General features: G+C 32.7%; 1 protein-coding gene across 1 annotated transcript in view; it reads right to left on the bottom strand.

Annotated features, from left to right (window-relative positions):
- Window positions 1-18,720, bottom strand: part of LOC149076413 (brefeldin A-inhibited guanine nucleotide-exchange protein 3) — a 37,504-nt gene that overhangs the window by 5,150 nt on the left and 13,634 nt on the right. Inside the window, exons 16-33 of the mRNA XM_089243969.1 lie at window positions 18,266-18,441; window positions 17,337-17,499; window positions 13,887-14,039; window positions 13,527-13,745; window positions 12,404-12,650; window positions 11,994-12,149; window positions 11,016-11,165; window positions 9,639-9,882; window positions 8,601-8,780; window positions 8,181-8,448; window positions 7,102-7,264; window positions 5,609-5,741; window positions 5,154-5,337; window positions 4,748-4,918; window positions 2,990-3,119; window positions 2,610-2,838; window positions 2,349-2,485; window positions 768-940 (exon numbers count right to left, since the gene is read on the bottom strand). Of these exons, the coding sequence (XP_089100095.1) occupies window positions 768-940; window positions 2,349-2,485; window positions 2,610-2,838; window positions 2,990-3,119; window positions 4,748-4,918; window positions 5,154-5,337; window positions 5,609-5,741; window positions 7,102-7,264; window positions 8,181-8,448; window positions 8,601-8,780; window positions 9,639-9,882; window positions 11,016-11,165; window positions 11,994-12,149; window positions 12,404-12,650; window positions 13,527-13,745; window positions 13,887-14,039; window positions 17,337-17,499; window positions 18,266-18,441 (3,276 nt within the window). The remainder of the gene's footprint in view (window positions 1-767; window positions 941-2,348; window positions 2,486-2,609; window positions 2,839-2,989; window positions 3,120-4,747; window positions 4,919-5,153; window positions 5,338-5,608; window positions 5,742-7,101; window positions 7,265-8,180; window positions 8,449-8,600; window positions 8,781-9,638; window positions 9,883-11,015; window positions 11,166-11,993; window positions 12,150-12,403; window positions 12,651-13,526; window positions 13,746-13,886; window positions 14,040-17,336; window positions 17,500-18,265; window positions 18,442-18,720) is intronic.

Genomic DNA, 18,720 nt, shown 5'->3' with positions numbered 1-18,720 from the left:
GAAAAGAGCATCCAGGAAATATGGAACAAAAGGCTCAGAGCAGTGTTCGAGAAACTGGCATTATTGGTATGTTCAAACCCCATAGAACCGATAATGTCAAAACCGGGGCAAAGAAATCAAAAACATCATTGGCTTCAATATCAGGTGGGCTAACGTCAATTGAACAGTCTCAAAATGTGAGTGTTGACAAGCCTTTCAAAGACTATTTGAGGAATTTGTGGATCGAATGGATGAGTTCCGATGATAAATAAACTACAAAAAGTGGTGCCTTCAAGAAACCTGCCATTGGCCTAGTGTGGCAATGGGTACATGAGGCGTGGAATTCTGTTTCCACCGAAATTATCATCCGATCCTTCAAAAAGTGCTACATCAGCAATGTGATGGACAGAACTGAAGATGATATCCTCTTTGAAGCAAACAATGACAATGACAGCCCAGATGAAGATAAAAACGAAGATGCCACACCCTATGATGATCTGATGGATTACGATGAGCTTGGAGACTCAGAAGAAATGGATGGAAAATTTTGAATCATTTTCTATTGTAAATTTCCATAAGCTGTTCATTTTGCATGAAAACTTTTTTCTCTGAAATGCACAAATTTTATGGGGTAGGCTTATACACAGGTTTTCAATTTATTGCAGTTTTTGTGGTCCTGAAGTGTGGGGGGGGGGGGGGGTCGGCTTATATACGTGTCAGCTTATACATGAGTACATACATAAGTAAGTATCTTGAAATTTAAAAGAAAGCAATGAAAGTGAAAGTACCTGGAAGCTCACAATTGTTAGAATCGTTGGTTTCTGTCATGACCGGTAGAAATGATAAAAGTGTAGTGATGCTTCCAACAGTATGCTTTGTGCCTTGCAGCAAAATTGTGGCCAAGGTCTGAAGCAAAATTTGATGTGAAAGGAGACCCACTACAAGGTTACAGAAAGGGACTCTGAAAAATATTCATAACAAAATTTATTTCAAAATTTTGAATTAAAAATATAACTAGCACATCAAATTCTATATAAACTATATATATTTATTTATTTAAATTTTTATTTGAATATAAGGTAATAATTTCCCAATTGAGTAAAGCCAACATCTGGCCCGTGGGCCGCATGCAGCAAATGTTAGAAGGGGTTGAAGTACTCAGCAAAACCAACCAAGCATCGATTGATCAGTTTTATCAAAAGCTGTAAAAATTCAGCATATAAAAATAAACTTTGTGTAATATTTCCTTTGCAATTCTAATTTTGCATCTGTGCAATAATCATGTGCTTTCATGATTTAAATACATCTTATATTGTCACAATTTCATTCATTTGCAAACAAAGAACGATTTCAAATATTGTTAATACTGTATTTTACAGTTTTAACAGGAACTACACCCCCTCCCCCGTAGATGCAGTCACCCCTCTTTTACAGACAAAATTTTTCGTCCCGTGAGTGTCCGCAAAAGAGGGGGTTTTACTGTATTTAGGTTGATTTTTCAAAAGTGTACAGGTGTCCCCTAACTTTATGCAATTAATTGATTCCACAAAATAATTGCGTAAAACGAAATTGCATAAAGTGAGTTAAATTTAACATGGGTAAGATAGGATAGGGGATTTCCTTCAGAAGGATAAGAAAAAGTAAACCCAACTTGTACAACAGCAAAATAAAAAATTTTGAATGCATTAATTATCCAAACTTAGAAACAAATTGCGTCAATTTAGGATATATGAATAAATTTGATTAACACTTCTTGCTTCTGTCTTTGCTACTGCATATTGATTCTAGTGAGTGTGGATGTTTTCTTTCTTGAAGAGCCTCATATGATAGGCTGATAGCCTTTTTAATGAAAGCAGTCAGGATTCAGCTGACACACACAAGCAGCATTCTTCATCTCTTTATAAAAACTTCAGAAGCGAAGACACAGAATTCTGTTTTCATAGAATCATATAGTTTATAAATATGAAACTAGATTCATTGAGGTAGATTTTGATTAAACTTCTGATGGTATTGTCATGTGTTACCAAAAGATGTCCATTAGTGAGATCTGGTGAGACTGATTTTGAGAGTTTTTTCCACACAGGGTATGACTCATCTACATCAACAAATCCTAGTGGATTTTTTTATTTCAATCATGTCATATTTCTAATTCGCTAGCCTATTTTCAGGATTAAAATCAAACTACAGATCAAATTTTGCATGTCACAATTTCAAAAATTAACTTTTAAAAATCATGTTATTGCAAAATTGCATAAAGCGAAACCGTGTTAAGCAAGGGATACCTGCTTATATGTTAATTTGAATTTGGGCTTTAGAATGAATATATTAAAATAATAAATATTACATAAAAATAATAGGGATAACAATACCTAACAATGTCATTTTCATAATCAATTGCTTCTTGGCCTTGTGGAGGGTGAAGAAGAAATACAAATGAACGCTTGTCATCTTCTGCAACATCATTTTCCATACGCTTGGACGTTCTTTGACAATCTAACAGAAAAACCTGGAAAAGATTGATGTTTATAAAGATGAATAACTATTTTCTTGTCACTACAACTCCAATTCCAATAACCCAACATAGCTGTTTCAAACGGCACTTGTGATACGAAAAACGAAAAATAACTGACCTGACGTGCTAGCTGTTTCATTCGCTCAGCCTCCTGTGGAGTGCAATCTTTTCTAGCAGCCACCTTCACTTCTCCAAAATCCCCATAAAAATTGTCTGAATCAGCATGAAAACATATCATGAGCTGCTTCACACTCTGCAATGTGATATTGCATGCTCTCTGCAAGCTTGTGCATGCAATGTCCCAAAATTCAGAGGTGAAATGTTTACCAGCACTCAAAATGATATGCCTGAAAATGCAAAAACATCTCCTAAATAAAAAATTGTTGAAGTCGAGAATTTTTTTATTCAACACATATTCACAACAACTTACTATGTCATTCTATAATAATGACATTTTATTGAAGAACAACTTGTAAACTTTCTCGATTAATGTCTTACCTTATACAGGAACAACCCAGTCTCGAAATTATTTCTGATGGCTGTGCAACACACTCCGTAAGCACAATAAATAATTGATGTAAAGCAAGACTTGCTCCAGGGACATCTGACAAAGTATTGTCTGAAGACTCTGTAAAATTTATTTTCAAAAACTATAAACTGTCATACAAGATATACAGAAGACTGGATGTTGTGAAGATATTTATTATTTGAGATGTTAATTTTTTAAGGAAGGAAAAAACTCTCTGCCTCTACCGGGAGTTTTTTTTTCCTTCCTTAAAAAATTAACATCTCAAATAATAAATATCTTCACAACATCCAGTCTTCTGTATATCTTGTATTAACAAGTGGAGAGCGACATTCATGTCATATAAATTGTCAATTGTTAAATAAAGGTAATTAAAAATAAATAGAATAAATGATAGCACACTAATTCAGCAACAAATCCATGCTCTATTATTAAAATTTAAAGTAAATTCATTAGAATTCTATAGCGCTTCATAAAAATTCCTTTCTTCTAAATGAAATAAATGCAGATCATTTACATTTGATAAAATTAAGATTTTAAAAAAGCGTATTTCATGAAGAGCTTTTCTCCAAGATAAAAAAAAATTTCTAACTGAATTTCCAATAATGAGATAATCAAAATTAAAAAAAATATATTCATGATCAACACTATGAATTCTGAAACAAATTGATCGACTGTTCAGTGGATATTTTTTATACATCATCATTACTGCCTCAACATTAGAGCCCTTTAGGTTTTTTTATCCTCTCCAGACCTGTTATTACTCTGCAGAACAGTTGGACATCTGTGCGAAATAATAAGACATGCTTCTGCATACCATTTACAGTAGAGTCTCGATAATCCCAGGTGAATGGGACCAAGACCACCCGAAATTACAGAAAACTTTGATTATCTGACAAACAATAGAGATAAACTTTCATCAGGGGAGGCTTATACACTTATGCATATTCCTACTTAATATTACCTGTTTTGTTTTTGATTCAATGGCTTAGTTCATGAAGATTAGGGCTTCCAAGACTGATAGTCCCTTTATAGGCTTACAGGGGTTCTCATAACCTGATATTAATATTATTTTTTACACTTTCAATTTACTGTAGAGGAACCCGTGAAAATTTCTGATGTGTGGGGGTTCTTCTGATGACCTGAGCAAAGGGATCAAGATCCACTTATAAATACTTGCATTCGTTGGAGGAATCAAACAAAATAAAATAAAGAGCGTTCTTGACAAAAAAACAGAAAGAGGGAAAGTTTGAAAAGACTTGAGCACCTCACCTCAGATTATACGGAATATCAAACTTTCGAGACTCGGATTATCAAGACTCTCTCAACTGCAATGAATATCTTTTGTGTGCCAGATACTCTGTATGCTCTGAAACATTTTCAGTTGTATGAAGCTGCACAGTTTGGAGGGAACATTGATCAGAGCTTAAGATGTCACAAGATTGAAATTCAAATCTCAGTGATAACAATGTTCAAGAATCCAATGAATATAATGATTTTGGTAACCCAGTTAATTAAATCAAAATTTACACTTCAGGAGTAATTTACGAACAGTTTAAATAAAGTATATCACTGCTTCAACTGATATTTGATCAATTTACGATTTATTGTTATTTGATTAAATATACAATTTCGTAAGAGGTTTTGCCCTAACTATGCTCACACAACTACCATAAAAATGTTTGGAGGAAATAATGGAACATAAGAATTATAAGCATAATTCATTTTACCTGATATAAACTGGATATAATCAACTATTAAATCTGTAGAAAGTCCACAACACTGTTTAAAATTCGCAGTAAAGCTGCTTGAGCTTTTTTCTTGCTTCGCTGCTCTCCTCAGCCAATTTTGGAGCATAGGCAGCAACAGATAATTGATGCAATATATACCAAAATCAGGCCCTATAGGAAAGGGTGAAAGATATGTTATCAATGCCTGAATATTGTTCTTTTCATTTTGTGATGTATTTTCATAAAATCCATAAATTTTTTTAACTAATTCATAGCAAAGATTTTTTTTAACAATGTGCAAAATTTGCAATACAGTATATAATATAAATATATTATTATTATTATAAAAACTTTTTTTACATTTCATACAATCAATCTTAGCTTCTAAGATTTTTGGAAATCATACCTGGAGTTTCTTTGAGATTGTGAAGCATCCCATAAAGGGTTTCCATAGCATGTGGTTGGTACTTAGGATGACATGTAATAGTGGCTGCAGATAGACCCTCAAGCAATAAAAACCAGACATGTAGTATTCCTGTATGTTTATCAAAGCTGTTTAAACTGACAGATGGTTTTGAAAAGTCACTTGCCTGAAAAAAAGGGGGAAAATCTCAACGAAAACGCCAAAAAGTTACACAAAAAAATAAAATAATGAATCATTCACATTTTGATCATCACCACCACAGTCGTTTTCTGCACATGAGAGCTTATAAGACAGAGCACTGCAGTTAATTACCAAATCCTAATGGCAGCGCGCTTGACATTATCTTTTTTCCCCAAATATCTTGCAGAGGAGCATAATTAATCATATTTTAATGCATAATGTCATAATATCTAAACACTTCAAATTATAAATAGTACCTGATCAACATCTTCAACTTTTGACTCTCCTACTTTTAATGACTCAGTAGAGCTATTCTGCTGACAGAAATACACAATATCCAGCCCAGAAATGACAGGATCAACTCCATTTGGAATAGTGTTCACTTTAATCCTGATATTAAAGAAAAAACTCTGTGTTTCTCATATAAATTGAAATTCCAACAAGTGTAAAACATATTCAGTAGAATCTTGTTTTAACGAATACCGTTATAGCAAAAATCTTGTTTTAACGAACACTTTTCTAATCCCTCAGATAAGTTTATATGAAAACAATGCAAAAAACCTGACATTCCTTTAAACCAAAATTTCGTTATAATGAATTGATTTCTCCGGTCTCTTGGAGTTTGTTATAACAGTATTTGACTGCATATATATATATATAAAGTTTTTGTTTTGAATTTTCATGCAATTCATAGCATACAAGGTTTGTTCGAAAAGTATCTGACCATAATTTCCTGTGCATGATCCAATGCAGTTAGGGGAGGGGTGGTTCGGTGCATGTATGTAAGCAATCCTAGTGCGCATGCTTGAATTTTTTTTCCTTCCTATAAAGCTGACAGTCACAGGCATACCGCAATGGCTGAGGAAGTAAGTGAGCAACATTGCATTTTTGTTTCTGACAAAATGGCAGGAAAAACTTGAACAACACTACCACATTAATTAATGATGAAGATTGATGATTGTTTCCCCCTCAGAAATCCCCAAGCATCAAATAAAATTCAATGCATCAGCATTGTTCAAGTTTTTCCTACCATTTTGTCAAAAATGAAAATGCAACACCGCTCACTTACATGTCTTCATTCATTGACAGTCTGCCGGCCACTGGCAGCATCTGTAGGCAAATAAAAATTCAAACATTCACACTAGCATCGATTACATATATGTGCACCAACCCACACCTTCCTAACTTCACTGGATCATGCCCAAAAAATTATAGTAGTATACTTTTGAACAAACCTCCTAATCTGTATGACGTAATGTATAAAATCTTATCCTGGAGAGGAAAATAGAAGCTTGTTTAAATAAAATATTTGATTGTTTTCTACTTTGCTGTGACTACACAATATGTTTCATAAGTGAGGCAAATATACAGAAGAAATTCAGAAGGGAAAAGTATTGCCTTATGTGGAAAATAAACATTTCTCAGTTGCATCAAATCATGCTACTTATAATAAACATTAAATCTGTGGTCTACTACTAAAACACACATGCACCTCATCCATATTCCTCTGCGAAACTTCTAATGAATTGGTGCATGTTGGAATGTAAAAAAATTGCATCAGATGTGATGAGCTGGAATTGAACCCATAACGTCCAGATTGTGAGTCCAACGTTTTGTATTGACTGAACCAGATACGATTAAATTTGAAGTCTACACACACAAGTTCTCCATGCCAATAATATGAACTAATGCTGAAAAAATGAATTTGATCAGATAAATTTGATACCATTTGCAAACTTCCTGACTTTACCTATTTGCAGAATTAAATACTGGACAGGTTGGCATATTATGCATCAGAATTAAGATTGAGTGACATCTTTCCAGGTATTTCAGAGCTGCTAAACATATGTCAGGAGATAGAATTGTATCTTGCACATCTTCAGTTTTCTCTAAGGTTGTGTCTGAAGTTTCAGCTGGGAAAGAAAATAAAAACCTACCAATCATTTCTGTGAAAATTTCTACATTGATATTTAAATATATAGATATTTTTTTTGGATTTGTATCGAAAATTGAGATTACCGCATGATGTAAGCATCCAAGGGAGCTCTATTTAAATAAGTAGCGTGCATAAAAATTACAACCCTAATGGGGCTGATAGATGGCTTTTTTCAGCCCGAGATATCAAGGAAACAGTTATTTTCCGAGTTAACCTCAGCATAATATCCGGAAAATAACTGTTTTCTTGATATCTTGGGCTGAGAAAAAGCCATCTATCTCTCTCTCTAAATCGTGACACCCGGGGACCATTTCCTGAAGTTGAGAGAGGCTACTAATGCCTCTACTTCAGCGCCTCACACCACAGTGCGTGAAATAAGGAAGGCAGGGTCACATCTCCAGTGGTGTTAGCATGCTTGCCCGGTATGCAAGAGGGTTTGGGTTTGTGTCCCAGCGGAGACGTGATGACTTTTCTTTCTGAGTTCACTTCAGCATAATATCTGGAAAATGACTTCTTCCTTGATTACTAATGAATGTTAGAAAGATAATTTTACTGAAACAATGCATAGAATAAAATGAGTTTTATTAATAATATCTAAATATCTATTTTTTACCATTTTTCAGACAGTATTTAAAGTAAATTAATTAATTTCAGCCAAAATTTTTACATAAAAGAACAGAAAAACAAATTATGTCAGAAAAATGGGATAATATTGCATGTGACATGATAAATAAATTTGAGATCACAAATTTGCAGGTGAATAATTATGACTTTTTCATATCCTCCTAAATTATTATTTCAAAAGATACTGTAGATTCGTTTGAATTTAAATGTAAAAAAAAGCGCATATTAAATACAGGTAAAATTGGCAATAATATGCAAATTTGCCTCACCTGGGCTTTGCACATGTTTCAAGAGACATAAAAGGCAATCTATAGCTGCATAAGCAAATACAAGTATATTGTTTGTGCCTAAAAATGCTTCAAATACATCAAGAATCACTCTCAAATGATGTGCTCTTTCTCTCTCACTATCAATAGAGGATAACGATGAAGTAGCACTTGGAAGTCTTACAGCTCTAAGAGCACCAAAGAGAGGGCGCCAACCAGAGTGTATATCTGTTGTGCAACCTTCAACAAATTCGCACATAGAACATATTATCTGAAAAAATTATGAGCAAAGTAAATCATACAAATTGTTTATGTATATTTCATGTATGCAGTGATGTAATTAATGTAAAGCGTAAGTAATCTATTGAAATGAATGCTGTTAAGTTGAAGAATTTATTTTTTTCAATGCACTGGTTTTAATACCTGTTGCTGGACATCAGTGTCACACAATTCCAGACACAATAAGTTTTCAAAAGGCTTGAAAAGTGCTTCGTTAAAATGAAAATGTGGTAACTCTGAGTTTGAGGATAATAGAGCACTGACAATATCATGAATTATAGTGACAGCTTTCTTAGATACCATATGGTCTTTGTGACAGGCTGCCTAGATGGAGGAAAAAAAGCTATACATTTTTTGATATATTTTACAGTGAAGACTGTCACCTTACAAAACATAAAAAATGGACAAATGAATTGGAAGTGTTTTATGAGAAAAATATTATATTGGTACTAAACAGAAACATAACGCTAAATTATTTTTTACTCCATAGAGGAAGAAACAACAGATTTTGTTTTATTTTACATTAGATGAATTTTCCCTCTGCTTCTTGTTTATATATGAAAACATTCACTTTTAAAATTACAAAATATTTCTCCTTTCAAAAACATTTTTTTCCTTGCATATTTTTTCCCTCCTTTGATCTTACTTCGATCTTTACTTATGGGATGGTGAAACAAAATAATCCGTCCATGAAAAAAAGGGGGGGGGGGTTATTGAAGCCTTTAAAATAAAACATAGTTATCATTTGGCTGTAAAAGTGAGGTGACCACATCCACTTGGTGAATATTAAGAGGAATTTCACTATACATGGATCTCAATTCCACCTAACAGGCCTAAATGAGAATACCATTCTCAAAAATACAGATAATTTTAATTACAGCAAAATATATAAGAGTGATTTTCTTATAAAATGAATAGTGTAGAAACATTCAATGAATGCAAGTTGAATATTCATGCTTAAACTCATGAAGTGATGTATAAAATATATGTAAGTGTTGATGAAAATTATCATGAATTCTCATAAACCTATTTCAAGAAGAATGTGGTCATGGTGATTATTACACATTGAGTATTCAAGAAATTATATTTATTTCGTTTCAAATCTTTATATATACTTAACTAGACACATAAGAATGGAGAAAAAAGGCAAGTATCTAACTAGTGTTATTCAAACTATTTTACCTCAACAAAATGAGGTGCAACAACACTCCAGGCTTTCATGATATGAATTAAAGGTCGTCCACTTCTGGCGCATCTCAACATGATGTCCCCAAGATGATATAGCAGTAGACTGTTGCTATGGCTAATAGAAACTTGCTGGCGATAACTTTGAGTAAATAGCTGAATCTGACTAGTAGCACAGAGCTCAACAAGGAATCCGATCAATGCTGAAAGGTTCAATCTTCCTGCTGCCTCCTCAAATAATCTGCATGAAATTTTTTTTATTTGTATAAATTTGGAGCTTCTGTTATTTTTGTAATATCACTCGTCATTATATTGATGAAAGACTTCAAACAGAAACAGTGTGGTGATATATCAAGATCATAATTTCTTTCAAGAAATATTGCTAAAATTTCTTTTTAAAAAAATAAGTTGAGTGGATTAAATGGACTAAACAGATCATGATCATTTGTTATACTACACCCCCTCCCCACAACAGGTAAAATTAATGCTTATTCCAAAAACCCATGTCAAACAGAGTTCAGTAGAGTCTCAATAATCTGAGGTGGATAGGACCGGGGTCACCTCGGATTATCGAAAACTCAAATAATCCAAAAACAATAAAAAATGCTTTGAATGTTGTTTTTACTAAAAAAAAAATAAACAAGCAAAAACAGTACTAGCATACTTATTCTATTTGCAGCATTTTTAATTGTTTCACCTCTATCCAGTCTTTTTATATCTTCAAACTTAGTTAGCACAGAAATAAACTTTCTTGTACTTATATTTTCTGAAGTCCTTTTGCATCATATCATGGGGATTACAAACATCACAAAGTAGAGGTCATATCCATAAGATGAGCTTAAAAAAAATGAAGAACGTGAAAATGGCGTGAAGATGAGAGAGTTAATGAGAAAGAGTTGGAGATGAGATTGATGGTGAACGATGCTGAGATACTGATAACTTTCAATTGCCTTTCAAATAATTTTACATAAGCAATTAGGGATAATGCTATTGTCTCAAATTACAAAAAAAATTGTCATAAACTTACTCCTCTTTCTCAGCAACCCCCCTGAAAGTGGGAAAAAATAAACAAACTGGGTTCTTGGAGGGGAAAAAGAGAAGGAGGGTCTCAAGAAGTAAATTCAAAAATTTCAGTGCCTTAGATTATCTGGAAACTTGAACTTTTGGGGCTTGGATTTATGAGACTTTACTATACAATGAAAATAAGAATAGAAATTATTAATATTGGTCATTGAAACAAAGTTTTAGATTTAACTGATGTGTATTTTGATCATATGAAGCTGAAACTATCTTGATAGTTTTTGTGTTTTCCCATCCTGAACCAGAAAAAGAGGAGTAAATTAATTGAATTTAATCAATATTTGAGCAACCTACCTATCTACAAGTTGAGACAGACTTTCTAAAACTTCTAAAAGAAGCTGGTCTTTCACAACGCCATCTGCGCTCTTCTTTAGAATTTCAACAACATTAAGTTGATTTTGCAAAGCTGATCCAGGCATCGGTAAGAGCTCTTGGAAACCTAGCCTACAGAAAAATAAATGTGTTATTGTTTAATTGTGATGCACAGTATAACTTGGCTTTCACGGTTTACGTCCCTTCACACAGATTAATCATGTAATAGTCAACATATAGGAATGAAAAACACTGAATCGTGTTTCTGAATCCAACATTTTACTAATCTGAAATATGGGCTGCCAGCTACATTTCTAAAATATAAATGTATGAATTCTGTAACTAGTCTTTGCTCATTATCTAGAACTAACCCAAGATTCATATTAACACATTGTTCGTCAGTCACAAATCAACTCATGTTTTTACACTCATACGTAGCTAGTGTGATGAGTGAGCTTCTCCTTGAAAAACCGGTCTGCAATGTGTTAAGATCTTGGTGGAACACCCAAAATAATCAGATGTGGTTAAAAGAATATTTTCACAAAATATTGTGATTATTTTACACGTGTAAAATCACAGACTTCAAAAATAGTTATACCAAACTTTTCACGTAGCAAATGTAAACCCTGAATGATAATTTTAAAGATTCAATTTCCCAGAATACATTCAGTTTTAATAGATAATTGACTTGGAATATATATCTCCACATTTATTTTCGTTTTCTAAAAAATAAATTTGTCCAAAAAAAAGTTGAAAAGGGTGAAAAGAAAATCCTCCATTTTGATTAAAGACAAACTTTAGACAAATAATCTGTTCTATAGAATCTTCATAAAATGAATTATCAACAACAACTCAAAAAAGAAAAATATATTATGTTTTATAAGCAGTTTATAAAAAAAATGGCTGAGACATATATTATATTTCTGAATTCATTTATGAATGGAATTTTAGTTGACTTACTCTTCATCTTCATTGCCTTTATTCATTTCATTTTTAGATCCTTTTTTATCCACTGCTTTCTTAAAAGCCTGTAAAGTTGTCCGCTTTAATACAGATGGAATACTGTTAGAATTGCTAAAGTAGGCATTTTCTAGCTCCAATACATATAAGCAACACCTAAAAATGAAAATAACAGTACAAAAGCAAATTTAAAAATTTGTTACTTAAAGAAGGTTAATGAGGCAACTGAATTTGAAACTTTTGCATTTCTGCATTTTGGATGATGAATAATTGTTGGCTTAATAGATAATCACCGATTAATTCTGAAATTTTAATATTTTCTATGAAATATAATGTAATTTTCACACCAAAATTTCTTTAATTTAAAAAAAAAATAGTATAAATGTCAATTTTTTATTTCAAATACTTACTGAAAGACATATTTCCAACAATTTGGACTGTGACTTCCAAGCTCCAATCCTCGACTGAGCATAACATCCATGCTTAATGCATGAGAAGTGTGGAGTCTTAGATTTTTATTCCTCAAAGACAAAAATGATTTTAACTGTTTGCGATTTGTGTTTGATTGTGTCATTGATGGAACAGCTTGTTCTTCTGATAGAGGACAAGAAGTAGCTGCCAACTGAGCAAAGACAGCACTGCAACTTGATTGCAAACCTTAAAATCAATATATGGGAAATAAAAAACATTAACTATTTAATTGGCAACAGCACATTAAAATTTCTAATTTCAATAAAAGAAGAATCTATAAACTTTCAAAACAAATACATCTAACGCGTAAACTCAGTATCAGTTAAAAAAACAAATGGAATATAAAGCACATTTGCCACTGTTAAAAAATTCTTTGCATATGTATTAGAAGTTTAATAATGAGTTCTTTCTTCTTTCGAAGGTAAAATCAATTGGTGCAATGCAATAGACAGTGGGTTGTGCGCATTTGACAAAGAAATGAAACTTTTTAGAACTGCATTGGTTCATAACATGAAAAATAAAATTCTGTAACCCAAGGCTGGGCAAATCACAAAACAATCTAGGTGCCAAAAAAACATTTTTTCCCAAAGCAAATGGTCCAAAATAATGCTTCTTTTGACTTTCATGGCATAGTGATCCTCTTTCATGTTGGCAGGTATGAGGCCATAAATTCCAAACATTTTGTGCTGTTCTCAGCTTGCAATTTAATAACTACACAAAGAAAATTTTAGGCGCCAATACCAATTTTTTAGTCGCCATGGCGACCTAATGCCTGGAATTTGTCCAGCCCTGGTGAAACCCATAGACTACCTAATTGAATTTTTGTTACATTCTTTAATATGAATAACAAATTTATTTTTTATAATTTGAATGAAAGTACTCGTTTTCCTCAAATTAGCAAAACTTCATCCTCATACAAAGATACTCATGTATAACTGATGAAATTATATTAAATTTGATGTGAATTACAATGATATAAAATAATAATAATAAAATAACCCCAATGCTAAACCTTTACAAAATACTTTGTTCATGGTGAAAATATGATATGTGTAAAAATACCTAAAGCATTGCATAACTTTGCCGCCCTCTGCAATCCACTGATACTTTCAGCAATGGCATCCCTTGCTTTACGATGCTCTTCTTTTGCACCCTCAGTTCCTAAGAGAAACCCTATTGTACTTGTAATTCCACAGGAGTTGGTGCCATTTAAAAGAACAGATAGGACTTCTAAAATTGTTTCCCAAGAGCAAGTTAGTACACGTCTTGAAAACTTCCGACCTGTCAATTTTGCAATACAATCAATCACAAATTGTCATCACAATCTTTTACAATACAATGATGTCTACTTTTCTATATAAATTTAACACTATGAAAAAAAAAACAGAATGGCAATTGAATTATATTAAAATTATAGTGCACCTGCTTCAGAATTTGGAGATTTCTGATTGCCAGCAGCAGCTTGTTCCAACCTTTTGTAATCGGCAAGTTGTTGGCTTCCTTGTCTGCAGTCCCCCAAACCATCCACATCTGAAAGAATGACATCCGCAATATTGTCAACACCAAACTGCAGACCTATTAGGGAGCATGAAACCAAGCCAAGGAAGCAAGAGCCAAAAAAAAAGTTGGAGGAGAAAAAATAAAGCAAACAAAAATGTTTGAAAACAAAAAAATAGCACTAAAAATAAAAACAAAATGTTCATGCAAAATAAAAAGATACCATGCAAAAGAAATAAAAATCAGAAATTGTTTTGCATAGCAAATATTCATGCATAATTATCTTTGTCAATGATATTGAAAACGGGTAGAAAATATATGGGGGAGGGGGGAAAGCAGAGAAATGTCAAACAATCCATGCAAAGAAAAAGTATAGCACAACAACTATTTAAATTATAAATAAAATTCTTAAAAATTGACTCATAAAATTCCTATAGTTTCTTTTTTATATGATTCATAAAAGTACATTGCATCCAATACAAATTGAACATATTGAATTAAATTTATATTGAAGGAAAAGAAGAAAGAAAAAAAGATAAACAAATTGGTGGGCATCTTCAACTTGGATCCTATTTTCTTATTCTTGAAATCTTCATTGACACCCCACTGAAATCATCCCAATCAATAACTCACATTATGCTGTTCCAAGTTTGAGCTTAAGTCAGAGGTATGATATGGATGGTTTCCTGATGATCAGAACAAACAGTGCTCAAGATTCAGAAAAAAAGTAAAAACCCTTCCTACTTTATGTAATAAGCTATGTCTACACTGGTGCGTTTTTTCTGCGTCAATGCGCTTTCCACTGGCACACCTGTCATCAAGCGTGTCGTAAATCACTCAGGCGTGACTCAAACTTGTTGAAAGGCGGCCATTTTTTAAGAGGCATTCCTTTTCCTTCTGCTCCACCAGGTTTGGATTTTCGTTCAATTTCCCTTTCCTTTTCGTGAAGATTCAGTGTTGTTTTCATGAGGTTTTCCTCGATTTTTGATGTCAACAAAAAAAAACAAAAAACATGGACACTTTTGAAGGTTTCAGGTCACGTAGTGCATTACGTGATATTATTGAAGGTAAATTTAAATTAATGGTAATTATAATTGTAAAATTATAAATTAAATGATTGTCTTGAAAATTATTTTTTGGTAGAATTTCATGTTAAAATGCTGGTCGATTTCTTTTTCATGTTTTGGCGAAGAGCTCGCTTTACGGAGGTTTGCTGTGTAATTATAAAATAATTCATGAGCTCTTCGCGGGGCCACCCAGACACGGCGTTAGAACTTTAACCAGATGTGTTGGAGGGCTATTTATGATAATAAGATCTAATGGTATGATTTTTCAAAGTATATAAAATTGGTACGCCCTCCTAATATCACTTTCATCGGAGGTCCACCGTGCTGTTGAAACTCTTGACTCCACATTTTTCTAAACATGGGCAAACGGGGGCAAGTGCCCTTCGCCCTTGCAATTTTAGGAGGCCCACAAATTTGGATTTTCTTTCCTTTATTTTTTTTAACCTTCCTTTCCGTAGAATATTTCCAAACGTGGAATTTAATTTGAGAGTAATTATGTAAACTTTTTACATAATTGTAATCTGTAGCAGACATATTCAACCTGCTGCTCGCGGGCACTGTGGTGATTCAAAGTGCTTGATGCTCGTGTCCGATTTCATGTTTGCGAGTACTTGATTAACGTCCCAATTTGAACACTTTGTACAAATTACATTCAACGATTAAAATCATCCTGATTTCAAGCAGTCGTATGCCAAACTTGATAAGGGTGCACCCTTTTTGATGATGGGAACAAGCATTGTGCTTGAGACTGGAAAAAAGTTGCCTCAAAGAACGTTATATGAAAGGGTGGGGGTGGGGGGGGGGAAAGATTAATGTTTGCACAGGGCCCGAATTTACGAGGAACAGACTGTGCCCTTCAGCACAATAATAATCTTCGCTATTTTCTCAAAAACTGTACAGTTTTATGCAGATTTTATTTTCATGAATATTATTAGAGCTGCAACTAGAAGCGTACGCAGGACCAACCTTTCGAGTAGCACGCCGAGTTTAGGGATGAGCGTACAAGAAACTCTCTTCTAGAGAAATTTTCTGTTACTGACTGTCGAAAGTACGGTATTTCAAGTTTAAAAATTGTTTGAAACAACATATTAAATAATTTTCTTTTTGATATTCGAATTGTGTGCGAAAATGTTTTAAATCTGATCATCTTGGGCTATCATATTCTGATACTTTTTATTATGAAAAATTATTTAATTTGGAAATTTCAAGTTTTTTCACTTCTATTACCACGGATTTAGTGCTTTGATGTATGAATAAACACTTGAGAAAAATAATGCGCTGACTATAATTTTGAACGAAAAAAAAATTATTTAAATACGTACTAGATTACGACTTGGCAAAATAGACGTATACAGTTTTCTTAATTTCTTTGACTCGACTATATTCGGGTAAAGTTGACGAACGACTTGATTTAATTTTTAATTTATTCCGAAGTTGAGAAATTTTGAGAATGATTTCGTCTTTATATTCCGTCTTTTATAGTGCAATTTTCCCTCACATATTTTCACATTAAAATGTGGAAATTGCATCCACTGCGACAGTTGCATTGGCATCTGAATTGAAAGGTTTGGCCGTATAGGTGAAGACAGAAAAAAGGCACGCCACTTGAGGCATGCGATAGAGTTCAGCGGTAAAGAAAAAAAAAACGAGATTGAAAGTTGAAAGCTGTTGAAAGAAGACGCACCAGTGAGGACATACCTATATAGACAGATAACGTAAATGGATAAAGGCAAAGAAACTCCCTCTCTTCTCAAGTTCAAATATTTTGTTTTCCATTTACAAAAAAGAAATAGGCTATTTAAGAACATCACATAAGATATCACTTTAGAAATATAATTTTTCTAAGGGTTATCAATGACATTCAATGACAAATAAATGCATATAAATTCTAAGGTATTGATTCTAAGATTTGCTTTCACCCCATAGCTTGAATTTGAGACACGAAACAGTACTCGTGTTTCTTCCCCATATCGTAACTTTTAATTTTAAACATCCCCTTTTAAAATGATAGACTGTTTGCATACACAAAATAATAATAAGAAGAATAAAATAAAAAATAAGAATATTTATATATAATTTCATGTTATTGAAAATGTTTAATTTCATGAGAAAAAAATTTTTTTTTGCCTTACCAAAAGTAAATAAAATTTTGATAAACTTAAAAACGAGGGAAAAAATATTTATTTTTTAATGAAAATAAACAATATATTCACAACACTTCCAACAAAAAATAACCAAATAGTAAAAAGTTTCTAATAATAAATGATAATTTCCTAAGCATCAAATGTCAGAGCATAACAACTGGTACCTGACAATAGATTGATGAGAGCAGAATTTCCTGATGAAATAGGGCTGTATCCAGCTCCCTCTAACAAGTTGATGGTCAAGACTTGTTGGTAGAGTTCTGCTAACCATGTTGCAGAGAGGTACACCAATACACCACTGCCATGAACTTCTTCAATGAATTGTTGCTATTTGTTTGAAATGTAATTTATGACAAAAATAAATAATAGTATAAAAATTGTTTTTTTTTAAACAACTGGGTGAAGAAACAAATATAATACAATACATCTACAAAGAAGATAAGATAATTTATTCCAGAATCATATTCGGCAGCCAAAACTCCATTTCCCATAGGATTTTATGGAAAATTGTTTTATTTTTTCTAGACACTAGCCAAAATTTGAAGATAAGTTTGATAAAAAGAAAGAGAAGTGTGGTATAAAAATATTCCCAAAGATGCATCAATTGTTTCAGAAGAATTTCTGGAAAGGGATTCCTATGTTATTTTAGTGCATGAATCCTCCAACACATTTGTAAGCCAAGTCTGAAAAATTGTGGAAAAAAGGTTTTGTCAGCAGAGAGAGGTGTCAATGAATGAATTAGGTTGCCAAATCCATGCTTTTCTTAGAAATGACATTATGAATTTTCTAATGCAATTTATAAACATGCATATAAGCATGTTTAAAATATTTGGTGAATATAAAAAATGAATTAAAAAATCAGTAAATAAATAAAAACTAGTCACATCTAGACTAAAAAAATTCCTATTGAACACCTATACATTAGCAGTTATAGTAGAGACCATTCTTAAATTATCTTTGAGAAAGGAAGTGTAAAAAAAAGTTAGTGGATTACTATATTTTAAGTAAAATATATGAATAAAACTGTTTTAAATGTAATTGATGTACCATAAAAAAGTAACAAGTAGTTTCATAATTCAATAATGTTTCTCACTTCAGTTAATGCTATGGATGCAGAAGGATCCTGGTAGTAGTTGCTTCTAATCAGTTTCAAATTTAACAGAAGAGCTGAATATGTTGCGAGATATATGCCATCAGCATTCAAAATTGTGATATGTGACAAAACATCCTCTGATATGTCAGTCATCTTTTGTTGCTGCTTCCATAAATCTAAAGAAATAAAAATCAAGACGTTTTTAGAAATTCATAGCTTGGTTTCCAATAGTTTAACACAGTTACAAAATCCCCCACAGCAATGTCATAAAAATTCAAGCAGTGTTTGGAAAAATATATACAGTAAAGCCTGGTATAACGGTACACAATAAAACGATAAATTCCTCTACAAAAATATTTTTCAAATCTTTTTTGGAATCGCCTGTAGTCTAATGAGAGGGTTCTCAAACTGTGCGCCTCTTTTTCAGGGGCCTTTATCAGGGCTGCCACGGAGCG

The sequence above is a fragment of the Pholcus phalangioides genome, unplaced genomic scaffold (assembly GCF_987345545.1).
Source record: "Pholcus phalangioides strain wild (caught in Gottingen) unplaced genomic scaffold, Ppha-v1.0 ptg000015l_1, whole genome shotgun sequence".
Classification (NCBI taxonomy): domain Eukaryota; kingdom Metazoa; phylum Arthropoda; class Arachnida; order Araneae; family Pholcidae; genus Pholcus; species Pholcus phalangioides.
Note: the sequence above shows the minus strand (reverse complement) of the source record. Positions and strands in the feature narration are given on the sequence as shown.